The sequence below is a fragment of the Lycium ferocissimum genome, chromosome 6 (assembly GCF_029784015.1).
Source record: "Lycium ferocissimum isolate CSIRO_LF1 chromosome 6, AGI_CSIRO_Lferr_CH_V1, whole genome shotgun sequence".
Classification (NCBI taxonomy): Eukaryota; Viridiplantae; Streptophyta; class Magnoliopsida; order Solanales; family Solanaceae; genus Lycium; species Lycium ferocissimum.
In genome coordinates, this window is record NC_081347.1 from 3391248 (window position 1) to 3406410 (window position 15163).

The window sequence follows — 15163 nt, forward strand, 5'->3', positions numbered from 1 at the left end:
TACGACTCGAAACTTGCAAGCCAACCAACATCTCAACTACCAAAAACTATAACAAATTGTTTCCTACTTCTTGCTTGGTCTGGTACCTAAGATATTCGTTACCGTTACCAACATAGCTTCACCTGAAAACAATAATAAAATTGAATATAATTAATCATCTTAAATATAAAGAGGACTACCACTTATCAAAATAGAAGATATAAAAATAGACTTTAACTTGTGTGCATTGACAGCGTAAAGAATTTTTTTACACAATTAAAGCTAACTGTCTATAAAAAGCAGGTTAATATGTTATATACACTGATAGTTTAAAAATTCTTTTACAATATTAGTGCATCTTAAGTTTAATCTTGATTCCAGAACTAGAAACCTATTATAATTCGGTAGGTAATTGAAAATTGAAACATGTGTATAAATTTGCTAAAAATAATACCCGGTAAAACAAATAAGGAAGGAAGTTAAATGGAGAAAAAAATGATTATAATCAACTTGATTTGATTTATTAGTAAGGAGTGAAATTTCCATTGGGAAGAAAGATATAACTTTTGCTTATAGCCTATTTAGAACATTTTTAATATATTTACCTTTAAAAATCTTCTTGCTTAATTATACTAGTTTTTTCTCTCAGCATACAGTCTGTAAGCTAAATCATGAAATCACATGATATTTACTATTTAATAACCACTTTCAACCTTATAATATAAGCAAAGTCATTAGTTACCTTCGTCTCCAACTTTTTGCCAGAAGAAAATATATGACACATTTTGGAGGAAAACGAAACTACAGCAAAGCAACAAAAATTCCACAGATAGGTACGTACTTTTAATTTTTTTGTATAACCATCTGATACTGAGAATTCACTAGACTGGTTTATCTAGATTCGCGCCATTTGCAAGACTCATTAAAAGAGAAGCTTCACTACGAGAGATTTCTTCAGCTTATATTTAATATTCCTTTCTGTTTTTATCTCCTTTTCTTTTCATTTTAATTGAAGAGCTCTGTTGTGTGTGTGTGTCTGTGTAATGCTCTCTCTGTTTCTTTTCTGTAGTTTGTTTATATTTTTTTTCTCTCTTTATCAATAAACATTAATCTTTGAGCTTCATTGTGATATTCATAGAGACATAAAAACAATTCATACTCGTATTGGGATGTGTAATTTCCTCTTACCAATCAAGTCTTAATTACCAGATGTTTCGCAAGGAAAAAAAAATAGAGAGAATATATAGACATATGCTTTCTAAAAATAATTTAAAAATAATAATAAAGCTAAATTCTGAAAAGTAGAACCTAACTACATTTGCTGTCCTTCTGCTAAGTACGCCCGTGACCGTCTCACTTCAAATTTTGGCGTTACTGATTTCCCTAATTAGACTTTAGCAACTCCACTTCTGTCTTCCATTTTTCAGCCTCAGTAAACATTGCAGATAAAATATCACTATAGCTTATACAAATTTAGGCCTAACTGTCAAGGCATTGTCCGTTTTGGTTCAACTTTTGGAGCCTCACGGTTTTGTGAGTTAGGTATTAACCCGAAAGAGAGCTCGACAGTTGAACTCCTGAACTGGCAGTCTGGCCTTATATATGGATTTCGTAACTTTCCCATCGTATTTCAATGCGAAATTTTTCCTGAATCCGCCCTTAACCTGTCTTGAAAAAAAAGTCAGAGGTCCATGGCCTGTTACAGTATGCTTTGTTTACATATCAGTGTCATCAGAGGTGGATCTCGAGTAGGAACTCAATAGCTTTTGCCAGACTATGTATTTATATTAAAAGCTTCAATAATAAATATCTATAAATATGACTGTAAACTCAATTATTGTTGCTGATTAACTTGATATCATTATAGAACCCATAAATTTCACCGTGCTAATACTAATTATACTGTCTTAATGCTGCAGGGCTTAAAAAGAATTCCATTGTTGAGTGAAAAATACAGACATGGGGAGGAATATGCAACTAAGCTTATATGGAAACTTATATGTCTTGGAGTTTACTATGATTGCTTTTACATTCTTCATAGTAGCAGATTGTCGTCCTCACAATGAGTAAGTCTCTGTTTCTTTTACTATTTAACTTCCAATCTAGCTATAAATCCACTTCCAAACATATATCAGATCAGGTAAATAGAGTTATTCGGTATCTTATACTCGGTGAAAGTAGCAGGTTAAGACAAGAAATACTAGGTTATTCTTTGTATTTGTTTAACAGAGTAGAGTTATCTGAACCTGGATCCGGTCAAGATGAAAAGCAGCAGGTATTCCATATCAGGCATCGTCTATAAAATAATAGGCATTTGATGATCTGGCTATAAAATGCAATACTTATATGCCTTGAAGTTGGGGATACCAATATCATAAAATAGTCATTAGTAATTAGTAAAAGTGAAAAAATAAAAAAATAGCTATTAAATGATAAATGTAAAGAGAGACTACTCCTACATATTTGGGTTAGTTGTGGAAAATATTTTCCAATTTCTTACGTACCGTTGGTAAAAAGTTTTAAAATTATTTTTAGAAAATAATATTAAAAAAAAACACTAATGACATTTTACATTTTTTCCTATCAACCTAAGTCGCAGTGGTTAGAATTATCTAGTAAAATAGTCGAAAGAATAAATATGAAAAGCAGCAGGTATTCCATGGAGATACCGACAGGCATCGATAAAATAATCAAGCTATAAAACGTAATAGGCATTTGATGAAATAATCTGGCTATAAAATGCAATACTTATATGCCTTGAAGTTGGGGATACCAATATCATAAAATAGTCATTAGTAATTATTAAAAGTGAAAAATAAAAAAATAGCTATTAAATGATAAATGTAAAAGAGAGACTACTCCTACATATTTGGGTTAGTTGTGGAAAATATTTTCCAATTTCTTATGTACCATTGGTAAAAAGTTTTAAAAATTATTTTTTTTAGAAAATAATATTTCTTAAAAATGAGAAAAATTACTTAAAAAAAATAAGTCCACAAATGACATTTTACATTTATTATCTCTTCCGAGCGGAATAACACATCATCATCTTCATTGGGTCTTTCCCAACTATGTCGTCTACATAGTAGAAAAATAAGTAAGTATACAAATCGGTCTTCTTTATTTTTTCATCAAAAATATTTTTTCACGGAACACACACATTTATCCCTTTTTAGTTCCGGAAAGTCCCCAAATCCGCTCTTAAACTGAATAACCACCGCGACCAACCACCATGAATTCCTACAATTCTTAGTGGCAATGTTGGTTCCCTGAAAAACTCAGTTCTGGTCATTCTGTTGCTATTGATGAACTCCATGTTAGGATACTGGTTCGGGTCACGGGTCATATCAATGAGCAAAATGGGAATATATTCATGGTGAAGTAGTTCGAAAGAGTCAATTGTTAATCTTACAAAGATTGTAAGGAACAAAATGAAAAAGAAAAAGAGTGGAAAGTTTGAACTTTCGGATTAAGAGAGTTGATAGAATCGAACAATGAGGGTCGAATTCTTCGGAGGAATATGAATGCTGCTGGTTGTTTGTAGATGGTGGGATTGTTGAAGTCTTCCACACTTTCCGCATCATCGATAAAAGTCAGAAAATATCTACTTCCACCGAGTGATTCAAATGTACATCGAGTGTACCAAACTTAACAACTTGATCTTTTTGTTGAATTAAATGATTACGTATTTGCTTACCAAATAGACAATGATCAAAAGGAAAATGATAAGATTCTTCTTCATCAAGGTAATAAGCGAGTTCTCGGTGCCAATGTTAACGTTTTGTACAATGTGCCACAAAATGTCCTATTGTCAAAACGCCCTTTGACATTTTCCATGTGGCTAAAATGATTTTCATACTCCCTTGTTTGTCAAGAGATACCAGGATGGAGATTGAAAAATGGGTTAGGCATCTATCTTTATTTGTATATCACCAATTTATTCCCGAATTCAACTTGACCCGCCTTTGTATTTTTACGTGGGGAGCGCGGATTGTCCTTCATGTCTTTGGGTAGTGGTCGAGATTGTGATGAGCGCTTACCCTTGTTCTTACCCTTTTCAAATTTGTAGCAATTCTTCTTTTAAGTTTTATCGATGATCTCCCGACTTTTGCCTCTACTTTGCCATTTTCCTCTCTGTTTCTTTGTTGTTTTCCTTTAATTCTTTCTGTGCTCATGTCTTTTCCTTCTTAATGTATAATTTTGCAAAGTTTGTCCATAAGTAACAACTAGTGTTGCAACTATGGCCAATTTGCATTTCGTCTCCAAGGGCATTTCTACACAAGATAATTGATTTACCGGACTGCGGAACTCACTTTGGTATGTTCGGCAACGAGAAGTTCCAATTCTATTGACAAGGCGTCTCATCGGAGGGTAACTTCTTCCAAAATTAAGTTACACTATGGTCAATCCATTGTCGGATTTGATAGTTTTTCTATTAAGTGAAAAATTAAAGACATTTTTCACCCCAAAAAAAATTGAGGACCGGCAATTTTTCAAAATTACAAAAAAGCGGGAATCCTGCAAATTGTTCTTTTTTGAAGATACCACTTGTTATTTTCGAGAGAAAAAAACATTTTTCGTGCAAATATATTTTCACGGAAAATATTTTTTTGTGGAATATTTTCGGTATGATGTATTTTTCATGGAAAATATTTTCCACAAATATCAAACACACCCAAAACTTATGAGATACAGGATACAAGAAAATTGAATACATGAAAAAAAAAATAAAGTAATCTCAAGAATAATAAACTCAAATTAAAGTAAATCTTAAAAATAGATCAAAATAGGTAATAACGATTGGGTAACATTAGCTTAAAAATTTGGGTGAAATGAATATACACTTTAAAATGGGTTATGTTGGGTCTTTAAGTTTTACCCTTCAAATTAGTGGTCTTTTAAGTTTTATCCCTCAAATTGGTGGTCTTTAATTTTTACAAATTCTGCCTTAATGTATAATTTTGCAAATCTGTCCATAAGGTAGAATTTGCATGGCATTAATTAAGTTTTTCAAATTTTTTTTGAAGGTTCTATTTTCGAGGAAAACATTTTTCGTGCAAATATATTTTCACGGAAAATATTTTTTGTGGAATATTTTCGGTATATGTATTTTTCATGGAAAATATTTTCCACAAATATCAAACACACCCAAAACTTATGAGATACAGGATACAAGAAAATTGAATACATGAAAAAAATAAAGTAATCTCAAGTAATAAACTCAAATTAAAGTAAATCTTAAAAATAGACTAGAATTGAGCTAAGTTGAATATCACTTTAAAATGGGTTATGTTGGGTTGCGCTTGACAGCCCAACTATTTTTCTCTCATAAAATTTTGGGCGGGCGATCCGGTTGACACCCCTTTACACCAAGTTGTTAAATTTATTATACTTATATAATTTAATGAGGTGAGAATACATGTTAATTAACCATGTTAAGTGCTAAATTTCTATGTCCAAACACATGTTATACATCTATTTGCTTGGTATTGTGAATTTTAAATCAGTTTTCCTTCTCCAAGCTACTTGGTGTTCAAATATCATTGAGCAGCTTAGACTAGTTTCTGCTTTTCTTTGATCCACTCTTTTTTTCTTGTTCTTCTTATTACTAGACATGTCATTAATTTGGTGTAAACATTATGTGCGAGCCTCATATGAGAAAATATTTCAAAAGGTTTGATTTTTATATGAGAGAATCCTTTCGTATAAATCTAAAGCAGGGTATCACATGCAATTTAGTCTAAGCTATAACTTTTTGTATCATGTGGGAGATCTGCAACTGTTGTACAACTCATTTAAGTTGATAGCAAGAGTCATCTCTAAGAAAATTTGCATACTGACTTGCTATTTCTTTGTTGTGAAAACAGGCGAAGATTGACAGAAACGCCAGCCGTCAGATTGGATATACAAACTGAACAAGTAAGATTTACATTTAGCAAAGTTTCAATTATTATATATGTAAATCTTGCATGATTTAAATTGAGGTTCCTTCAACAGATATAAATGTTAAATCTTATTACACAACACCAAACAATCACATATACAAGTCTAAAACTAGCCAATATATGTCTGATTTTATTCACTTCCAGCCTAGATGATAAACAACAATCAGATGTACATAGTGTTTCAATTTTTTTTTACTTAATTTGATCCACGAATTTTTTTCAACTTTTCTCGTGCTTATGTTATGTCTCTTCAGGTGACGATGAGCAATGGCTTTGCCAATGTTACATTATCAATACCATATGGTCTCGTCACGAACATATCATATGGTGGAATCAACAACTTACTCGAGACCCAAACTGGCGAAAATAATAGAGGGTATGACCTATAAACATCTTAATATTTTAAATTTTCGTTAATGAAGATATTAACTAACAATAGCACCAAATTATGACATTTTCAGGTATTGGGATGTTTTTTGGAATGGTACTGCATCTCGAAGAGTTCGAAAAAAGTAATCTTTACCTTCTGATCACAAATTAACCTACATGAAATTCGACCATCCAAAAATAAAGTCCATTTTTGGTGTCAAATGCAGGTTTTTGGGAACAAGTTTCGAGGTAATAATGGACAGCGAAAACCAGGTGGAAATTTCATTCAAAAGTACATGGAATGTTTCTCAATCTGATGGACTTCCATTAAACAGTGACATTAGGTGAAGTGCAATTTAAAAGCTCAATTATGTTATATGCTATGTTGCTCGGACTCTCCAAAAATGATGCCGCACCCCGGTCGGATCCTTCAAAATGCACTACTTTTGAAGGATCCGACACGCACCCCTGTCCATTTTTGAAGAGTCCAAGTAACATAGGTTATATGGAAATGTTTAATTTGGACTAAGTTAAATAGACAAATTTTCAGGTTTGTGATGCTACGAGACACACCCGGATTTTATACTTATGCTATAGTTGAACGTTTGGAAGGATGGCCCCTTGTATACATCGAAAATCTAAGGGTTGTCTTCAAGCTTCAACAGGACATGTATTAATCTAAATTTTCACATCAGTAACTTAAGATATTGTCTATTTTTCCCTCCCCCAACTCCCCAAATTATATTTATGTAGTATAAAGCTACATATTTTTATTTATAGGTTTCATTACATGGCTGTCTCAGATGAGAGGCAGCGGGTAATGCCAATGCCAGTGGACCGAGACACTGGGAAGGTGCTTGACTACAAAGAAGCTGTTCTTTTGACAAATCCAACTAATCCAGATTTAAAAGGAGAGGTAGTATCCTATAATGAGCTAGTATGCATAACAACAACATACCCAGTGAAATCCCACAATATGGGGTCTGGGGAGGGTAAAATGTACGCAGACGTTACCCCCATCTCGGAAGATAGAGAGGCTGTTTCCGAAAGACCCTCAGCTCATATGAGCTAGTATGCATATCTATATGAAAACGTCAAGGCTAACATCCATCATATTCTGGACCACATATCTGTTGAACGTGTGGCCAGATCATTTAAAAGCTTAATCTGTTATGATACACTTTTATTTACTCAATTACATCTTCAACAGTACCTATGTTAGATGGAGAACGAAGTTGTTCATTGTATGAACATGTTCTCCATCGGCAGATACAGAAGTGCAAGCTATAAAATTAAAATCAGTTAAGCAAATTTATTTTGATGTAATTTAAATACAAAAAGTATGCAGGTGGATGACAAATACTTCTATGCAAATGATAACAGAGATGATAGAGTTCATGGGTGGGTAGGTACTAATCCTCCTGTAGGGTTTTGGATGATAATTCCGAGTGATGAGTTTCGTACCGGAGGACCTTACAAACAAGATCTCACTTCACATGTTGGTCCAATCGTACTTTCTGTAAGTGTTGAATTAATCAAATACCAAAAGTAGCAGTTTCCTTTTTACTTTTAGGAATATTGACAATAAAAGTCATAATACCAGGTATTTGTAAGTAGACATTATGCTGGAGAAGATCTGGTACTCAAATTTCAACAAGGAGAGCCATGGAAAAAAGTTATTGGCCCTGTATTTTTGTATCTTAACACAAATTATTCAGCTAAGGACAATCCCTCCATGCTTTGGGATGACGCAAAGAAAAGGGTAATATATTTATCTTTTACTATTTGATAATAACAATTTGGGCCGTCTTCAGAGGTGAATTCAGTTTTACATATTGCTGAAGGATTTTCCAATCGAATTTACAGATGAATCAAGAAGTCGCAAGTTGGCCTTATGATTTTCCAGTTTCAAAAGATTACATCAAATCTAATCAAAGAGGAGCGGTTAGAGGCCAACTTTTTATTAATGACAGGTACTTTCTTCTGGTGTTCGTTCTTTAGTATTTATTCCATGTTATTTATGCATCACCGTGGAAAAAGGAGGATACCATTGTGCTCTCATAAATGTCATGGTGTTGTTTTTTAGCTAAAACTCTTTAGTAAGTGTGACTAGTGCTGTTCTTATAAGTACAATTAAATAAAAGTGCACTAATATTTAAGATCTATAATTTGTATTTTCAGCACTACTGCTTTAGTACCAGCATCCAACGCTTATGTAGGGTTAGCACCACCAGGAGATGTTGGATCTTGGCAAAGAGAAACCAAAGTAAAGTTGCGTATTCATAAATTTAGAAATAAAATAGAAGCATTTTAAAATTATATAGATTTAATAGTTTTATTTCATTTCATTTTCAGGGATATCAGTTTTGGACTAAAGCAGACTCTAGCGGGAATTTTACAATAGGAAATGTCATATCCGGTACATATAACTTGTATGCTACTGTCCCTGGAACTATTGGGGATTACAAATACAATTCCGATGTACAAGTAACTCCAGGTTTTATTCGTAATTACCCATTTTGTTATTTCCTAATTCTAAACAATTAGTGTGTTCAAAATGATACCCTTTCCAACTTTTAGTCTATAGTGCACATTCATCAAATTTTGACCATAGTTTTAAAAAATAAATTTATTTGCAATTTGACAAGAAAGAATTACCATTTTAATATGCTGATACTTAAGTAAACGAAACATTGCTCTTTCATTATTTTTCTTATTTTTCCTTTATTCTTATATCAAAATACAGGTTCTAGTATTGAATTAGGGAGTTTGGTTTATAATCCTCCTCGAAATGGAGCCACACTTTGGGAAATCGGTGTGCCAGATCGCACAGCTGCTGAATTCTTCGTGCCAACTCCACCTCCACAATTTAAAGTTCACATATACCAAAACGATTCCGAATCAATGTACGCTCCAAAAATCTTCGATACCTACTTACGTTGAAACTAATTCTAGTATCACCTACTTCTCAACTTTTCTTAGCCTCCAATTTGTAGGAATTAGTAATTTTCGAGATGAAGGGTAACCTTGGCGTAAGAAAGTTGCATGGCATGTGACCGAGCACCACGGGTTCGAGCGGGAAGGCTTGACCTCAGGAAATGTAGGGTCGGTTCAAATACAATAGGCGTGCGTCGGCCCTTTCGACCCCGCGCATAGTGGGAGCTTAATGCACCGGGCTGCCCTTTAGTAATTTTCGAGATAGTGCTTTTTGATTTACTTGTTATCTTAACTGTAGAAAATTGTAGTTCATTCGCTCCAATTTTGACTTGCAGATTTAGACAGTATGGTTTGTGGGAACAATATAGTGCTTTATATCCTAAAAATGATCTCGTCTATTATGTTGGAACTAGCAATTATTCAAAAGACTGGTTTTTTGCTCATGTTACTAGGTATTCTCTAAAGCTCTGTTTGACTCTTGTTTTCGAGTTATGTATTGTAATAGCACATGGACCGCTGATGGTTGAACTTGAAAGGGGTTTGCTTTGAAGCTTGAAATGGGAGGGAAAAATTAGGTCATAAGAGCGAGGTCCGGATCTAACTAATGGTCCAGGCAACAGTTTGATCCTGAACTCGCCCTTTTATGTCCTCACTTTTACCTTCCGTTTTGATGTGGCATTTTCCTAATGCAAACTTTACCGTGAATCCCCTTCCGAGTTCAACCAATAGTAGTTGTTGAGCTATTGCGTATACTGTATACATATAGGCGCTGTTCTCTCTCTCTCTATTTTTTTCTTCTTTTTTTCACGACAATACTATATATCAAATTTGAATAACAATGTGAGTTCTGTGAAATTGTTCATCTGCAGGAATATAGGAAACAAAACTTATGAAGCTACCACATGGAGCATTGTATTTGACCTTGAAAGTGTTGACAATGCGTCAAATTACACTCTCCAATTGGCTCTTGCAGCAGCTCACGGAGCTGAACTACAAGTATGTAACTCATCCTTAATTCCTTTGACATATCATTTCAATTAATTGATACCCGAAAATTGACTTTCTTGAAAATTGTTTTTTTTTTTGCTGTTTTTCTTTTTCATTAAGGTTCGTTTCAACGATGGTGAAATAGCAGCACCACACTTTACGACAGGGAAAATAGGAGGAGATAGTGCAATTGCAAGACACGGTATACATGGATTATATTGGCTTTACAACATTGAAGTACAGGGCAATCTACTCATAAACGGAACAAATACATTTTTTCTTACACAAGCAATGGCTACTAACCCCTTTCAAGGGGTGATGTATGATTATCTTCGTTTAGAAGGACCTCATCAATGATAAAATGGTCATTATTAATTTATATTTTTCTTACAGAATCTGTTCTTTTATGTACTTGTTTCCTCTTTCTATCTTTCTGTTTTTTGTTATACATTTGTTCGAGTAGTGATACATAAAGACAGTGAAAAAAGCACAGAAGTTACAAGCACATACTCCTGGTAATTGATGGAAAATAGAGAGCAAACAAATTAGGATTGATCACAAAATTATACAATACTATGTATATTTGATTGCTTTTCCAATTGAACTTTGGTCAAATGGTCAAATGTGATGCCAAAAGCCAGGTTATGGATTTCATTTTGGCTGAAAAAATAGAGCCCTTTTATGTTCCAAGTTCCTTTTGAGCAATGGGTGGACTTTAGATTACCATATTTTCAAGGTTTAAGTTGTATACACTGACAATATAAGATTTTTTTATCATGTTATCAATTAATGTTTATTATAAAAATTTGCGTGTAATTACTTTATGTGTGACCTAATGAGTAAATACATTTTACGCCGTCAATGCATAAAAGCTAAATTATTTTTCATACTTGAGTAACATTATATTAAGCCATTTACATGTCCATTCCAACAACATTGCGACTCTTTTTGATAATGGATTCTGCTCTCTTTAAAAGGTAACCTTTGTTGTGTTTCCCTTCTTTAAGTTTTTTCTATAATTCGGGGCCAACTTATGCACCTCAATTAATTTGATTCAATACTTGCTATTTTTTACCTGCATAAGTACCGGATAATTCTGTTCATCAAGACTTGAACAAATATGAAAAAATCACGTGGTATCATATTTCAGTCGTTCACTAGAAGAAAACTTTTATAAAAACCTTTGATAATTCTTTTCACTTACTTTATATTATCCTAACACCTTTTTCTTATTCTTGTGTGGAGCTTTGCCAAATTGCAATACAAATAGGTTTTAAATAAAAAAGAAAAAAAAGTGAGGGAATCCATTATGGAGCATAATAAGGTCAATTAAAAGTCACGAGTGGTTCTTATACTTTGGTATCACATGATCCGAAAAAAAATAAAACGTCCACATCTTCATCATAACTTTTTTATTTTAATTAGCACTTTTGATTTTTCAGCATTCAAGCAATAAAAGTGCCTTTTATATTCACTTTTTGGATGTTTCTACAAAAGGTTTTTTTCATATTAAAGTCATTTGATCGTTCCACTTTCGTCCCTTTTGCGTTTTGGAATAATTAGGCAATGACTATATTTATTATAGAAACAAAATTAGACACAATTTTCGAAATTTATAATTAAGGAGATTGGCAACAAAGTTGCTGACCTAATAACCAATAGAGTTTGACTTTTCTGAAATTGAACGCCATAAACAGCCTGGTCAATTTGGTGTAGAAGTTAAGTTAAAAAGAGTTAATGAGGTTACATCCAACTCTATAACAAAATGTATATTAAAATATATAATTTTTATAGGGAAATGATCAATTTTGTTTTTGAACTATTCGAAATGGAATAACTTTGCTTTCAGTTTCATTTTTTATACAAAAATTACCTTCTATTAATAAGTAGTTCAAAATATCCTCATCGTTAACCAAGTAGCTCAAAAATATGATTCTCACTAATGATCGCTCCAACTTTGATGAAACAGCAACAACAGTACAACATATTCAGTGAAATCTCACCCGTTTGGGGAGTATAGAGTGTACCTGATAAAAAAAAGAGTAATTTTCCTCCTAATCTATTTCAAATGAGATAATTTTGTGCATCATTCCCTATCGTTCAGTCAATTTCAATATATCATCCCCGAAAATTTGGAACCAAAATTGAGTCTCTAGTCATTTTAGCAGACTATAAATCATCCCTAATACGTGTTTTTTTTTTTTTTTTTTTTTTTTTTTTGGAGATTGAGTAATAAGTAACTAAACCATTATTAATTTTTTGTTCTTGATTGCAAATCTTCACAAATTAATTCAACCTTTGGAGCAAAAAAAAAAAAAGTACTTTTTGTTGTCAGCTTATAAAAATATATTCATTTATCAATTGAGCTGTATAATGTTTCTTATATTTAGCAAATTTCAGTTTTCTAGTTATTTAAAAAAAAAAAAAAATCTAGTAGGGGTCCATTTGTTTTTTTCTTTTTTTATCACTTTTTTGGGGTGGCAATTGGCATATCGAAGTTCTATGTGGAATGGTCATTCTATTAGTCAAGATTCAAGACTATAGTCCACTCTATCATCAACTTGAGATTAGAGTCTTCAAATGCCTATCACCTACTATAAAATATCAGAGGGCTAAAAAGAAGAAAGACGTAGCAAAAGTGGAACTAGAATTGTGGTGTTTGTTCAACCTTAAAAAGGAGAGGAGTTAATTATATTCATTCAAGCTCGCTTAATCATATGATAATTGATAAGTTGAATTAGTTTGATATGAATATCTAACGTGAGTAAGTATTTATCATAGCTTTCGTGAGTTACATGATTTAAATCTGGCAGGAGAAGAAATTTCATATTCTTAAGCGCATCATCAAATTCCATATTCTTAAGCGCATCATCTCATATCAACAAATTTTCCTCATGTTTGTAACCATTGTTAGCCAGAAAATCAATACATTGGTCTGTCACCCAATAGATATGGCTAACGATTGCCTTATTGACTTCCAACAAATATTTACAACTTTTAATAACAGGTTTAGCGGGTGATACTATATCTCCTCTTCATTAATAAACTTGACGGTAAGTAAAATTGTCTCCGCTTCTAAATCTTTGTATCCCAATTTTGTTTGCTTATCATAAGGAGTTAATTAATTATATGATTATATCCATGAAAGAGAGATCTAGTTTTTTATACGTATACAAATTCTGTTCATTTTTTTCTTTTTGAAATTCTAATACTGTTGTTTTTTATATTCCCCCTGTCAATAAAACGTTTTCTTTTATTCTTTATTCTTACAAAATTAATTAGATCCTGATTCCTGACATACCTTTACCTAAAAGCCAAGCAAACTCGACCCTAGTGCGCATGGACAGGGCGGCATATATAGCAAAGAACCCCATCATTTTTTTCCTTTAATTTAAAAGAAAAAAAAATCAAATTTGTTTTTACACTAGCTCAAATTGAGAAATATTTGGCCTAATATTGCCCCTTGTTAGGAAAACCGAATCTTAATTTGCTCTTGCTCAACGGAGCTCTAATTGAAGAGTAATTTAAAATTATAATCAAGAGTTGAACATTAATTTTACATTTTTTTTTTTGGGTGAATTTGGATACTTATATTCCTCCCATTAGCGATAAAGCTTTGTTAACGTCAAGAGAAAATAAAAGATGATTTGCTAATGACAAGGATGTGAATAGAATAAAATTATAATTGTATTGATAGTAAACTTGAACAATTTCGAATAAAACATGAACAAATTTGAACCTTTTAACATCAAGGACTACAAGAAACGCGTCCTATTAATATGGAATATTCGTTCAACTACATTATGTGCATGCATTTTAACTTTCTTTTAATATTTGATTGTTTAAGTCAAAAGCGATTAATTTAGCTAACTCATAGAATCACCTTAAATTCGCCTCCGACTCGAACACACTGAGTAAATTGGAATCATGACTCATTGCAGGAAGACAACAAACATAAGTTCCATATGTCGAAAACCAACTCCAAGACCAAATAATAAAAATAATAATAATAATTGTGGCTCAGTCCCAAAATAATTATTTATATGTAATATTTGATTTCAGTAATAAAGTGAATTGCTAATTAATTAATTTGTTAATAAATTACTGTCGTTATTAACAATGCCCTTATATAGAGAGTTCAAACATAATTCTATTAGCAAAAACGTTCCATATTAACGTTAGCGTGGTGTCTATTTCGAGGTTTCATGCTAATCACGCTAATTGTAAGAACTTAAATCTGGCATTATCTGTAATTATTAAGATGCATAATAATCACAAATTAGTATGTTACAAAACCAAGACCAAAAAAGCTTTGTCACTGCTAAGATCAAAGTTAATTCCTTCCTCATATTATTTGTCCATATATATTATCTGCCTTTTAAAATTTTTGCACACCTTTTATGCAGATATGAATCTAGGATTTGAAAGAAATAGGTTGGATTTTAATGTTCTTATAACTAAACACAAATGTACTTTAAAATCTATGTAAAAGTTTGTTGAATTGTTAGTAGATTTTCACATTTCTATCTATGTTATGTGTCAAAAACACTGAGTTTGAATGAGACTGTCGAAGTGTTGCATCAGCCCCTACTCATAATAAAGATTATTTAATAATTTTAATCATGTGGTTATTTATTATATTCCATCCGGATTAAAAAAAAAAAAAAAAAAGAGTCCACTTATCCATTTACACACCCCTTAAGAAATTACTCATTCCAAGAAAAAATGTAAATTGACTAAACTACCCCTAATTAAATAGGCATTGAGATTTGGTCACATAACACTTAATAGGGGCAAATCTGGAAAAAAAAGACTAATTGTTTCTTGATTTAATAAATGGACACTTTTTTTGACAAAAAAAAAAAAAGGCTAAGTGGACACTTTTTTTGATCTAGAGGGGGTATAATCCTTTTATTTTGTTTTCCTTATAGATCTCATTTAATTAG

General features: G+C 32.3%; 1 protein-coding gene across 1 annotated transcript; it reads left to right on the forward strand.

Moving 5' to 3' along the window:
* Positions 1–697: 697 nt before the first annotated feature.
* On the forward strand, positions 698–10612 carry LOC132058945 (probable rhamnogalacturonate lyase B). Its single transcript, XM_059451375.1, has 17 exons — positions 698–812; positions 1899–2045; positions 5847–5898; positions 6179–6300; positions 6386–6436; positions 6521–6637; positions 6844–6963; positions 7074–7209; positions 7642–7812; positions 7897–8055; positions 8160–8266; positions 8475–8559; positions 8649–8790; positions 9040–9199; positions 9566–9682; positions 10100–10226; positions 10338–10612. The coding sequence occupies exons 2-17, from the start codon at positions 1939–1941 to the stop codon at positions 10572–10574; spliced, it is 2010 nt and encodes a 669-aa protein (XP_059307358.1). The 5' UTR covers positions 698–812; positions 1899–1938; the 3' UTR covers positions 10575–10612.
* The last annotated feature ends 4551 nt before the right edge of the window (positions 10613–15163 follow it).

Excerpts from the sequence above, each read along its gene's own strand:
- LOC132058945 (XM_059451375.1), top strand. The coding sequence starts at position 1,939 with ATGGGGAGGAATATGCAACTAAGCTTATATGGAAACTTATATGTCTTG. Across the intron at positions 6,301-6,385 it reads ACTGGCGAAAATAATAGAGG|GTATTGGGATGTTTTTTGGA; the intron begins GTATGACCTATA and ends TGACATTTTCAG. Across the intron at positions 10,227-10,337 it reads CTCACGGAGCTGAACTACAA|GTTCGTTTCAACGATGGTGA; the intron begins GTATGTAACTCA and ends TTTTTCATTAAG.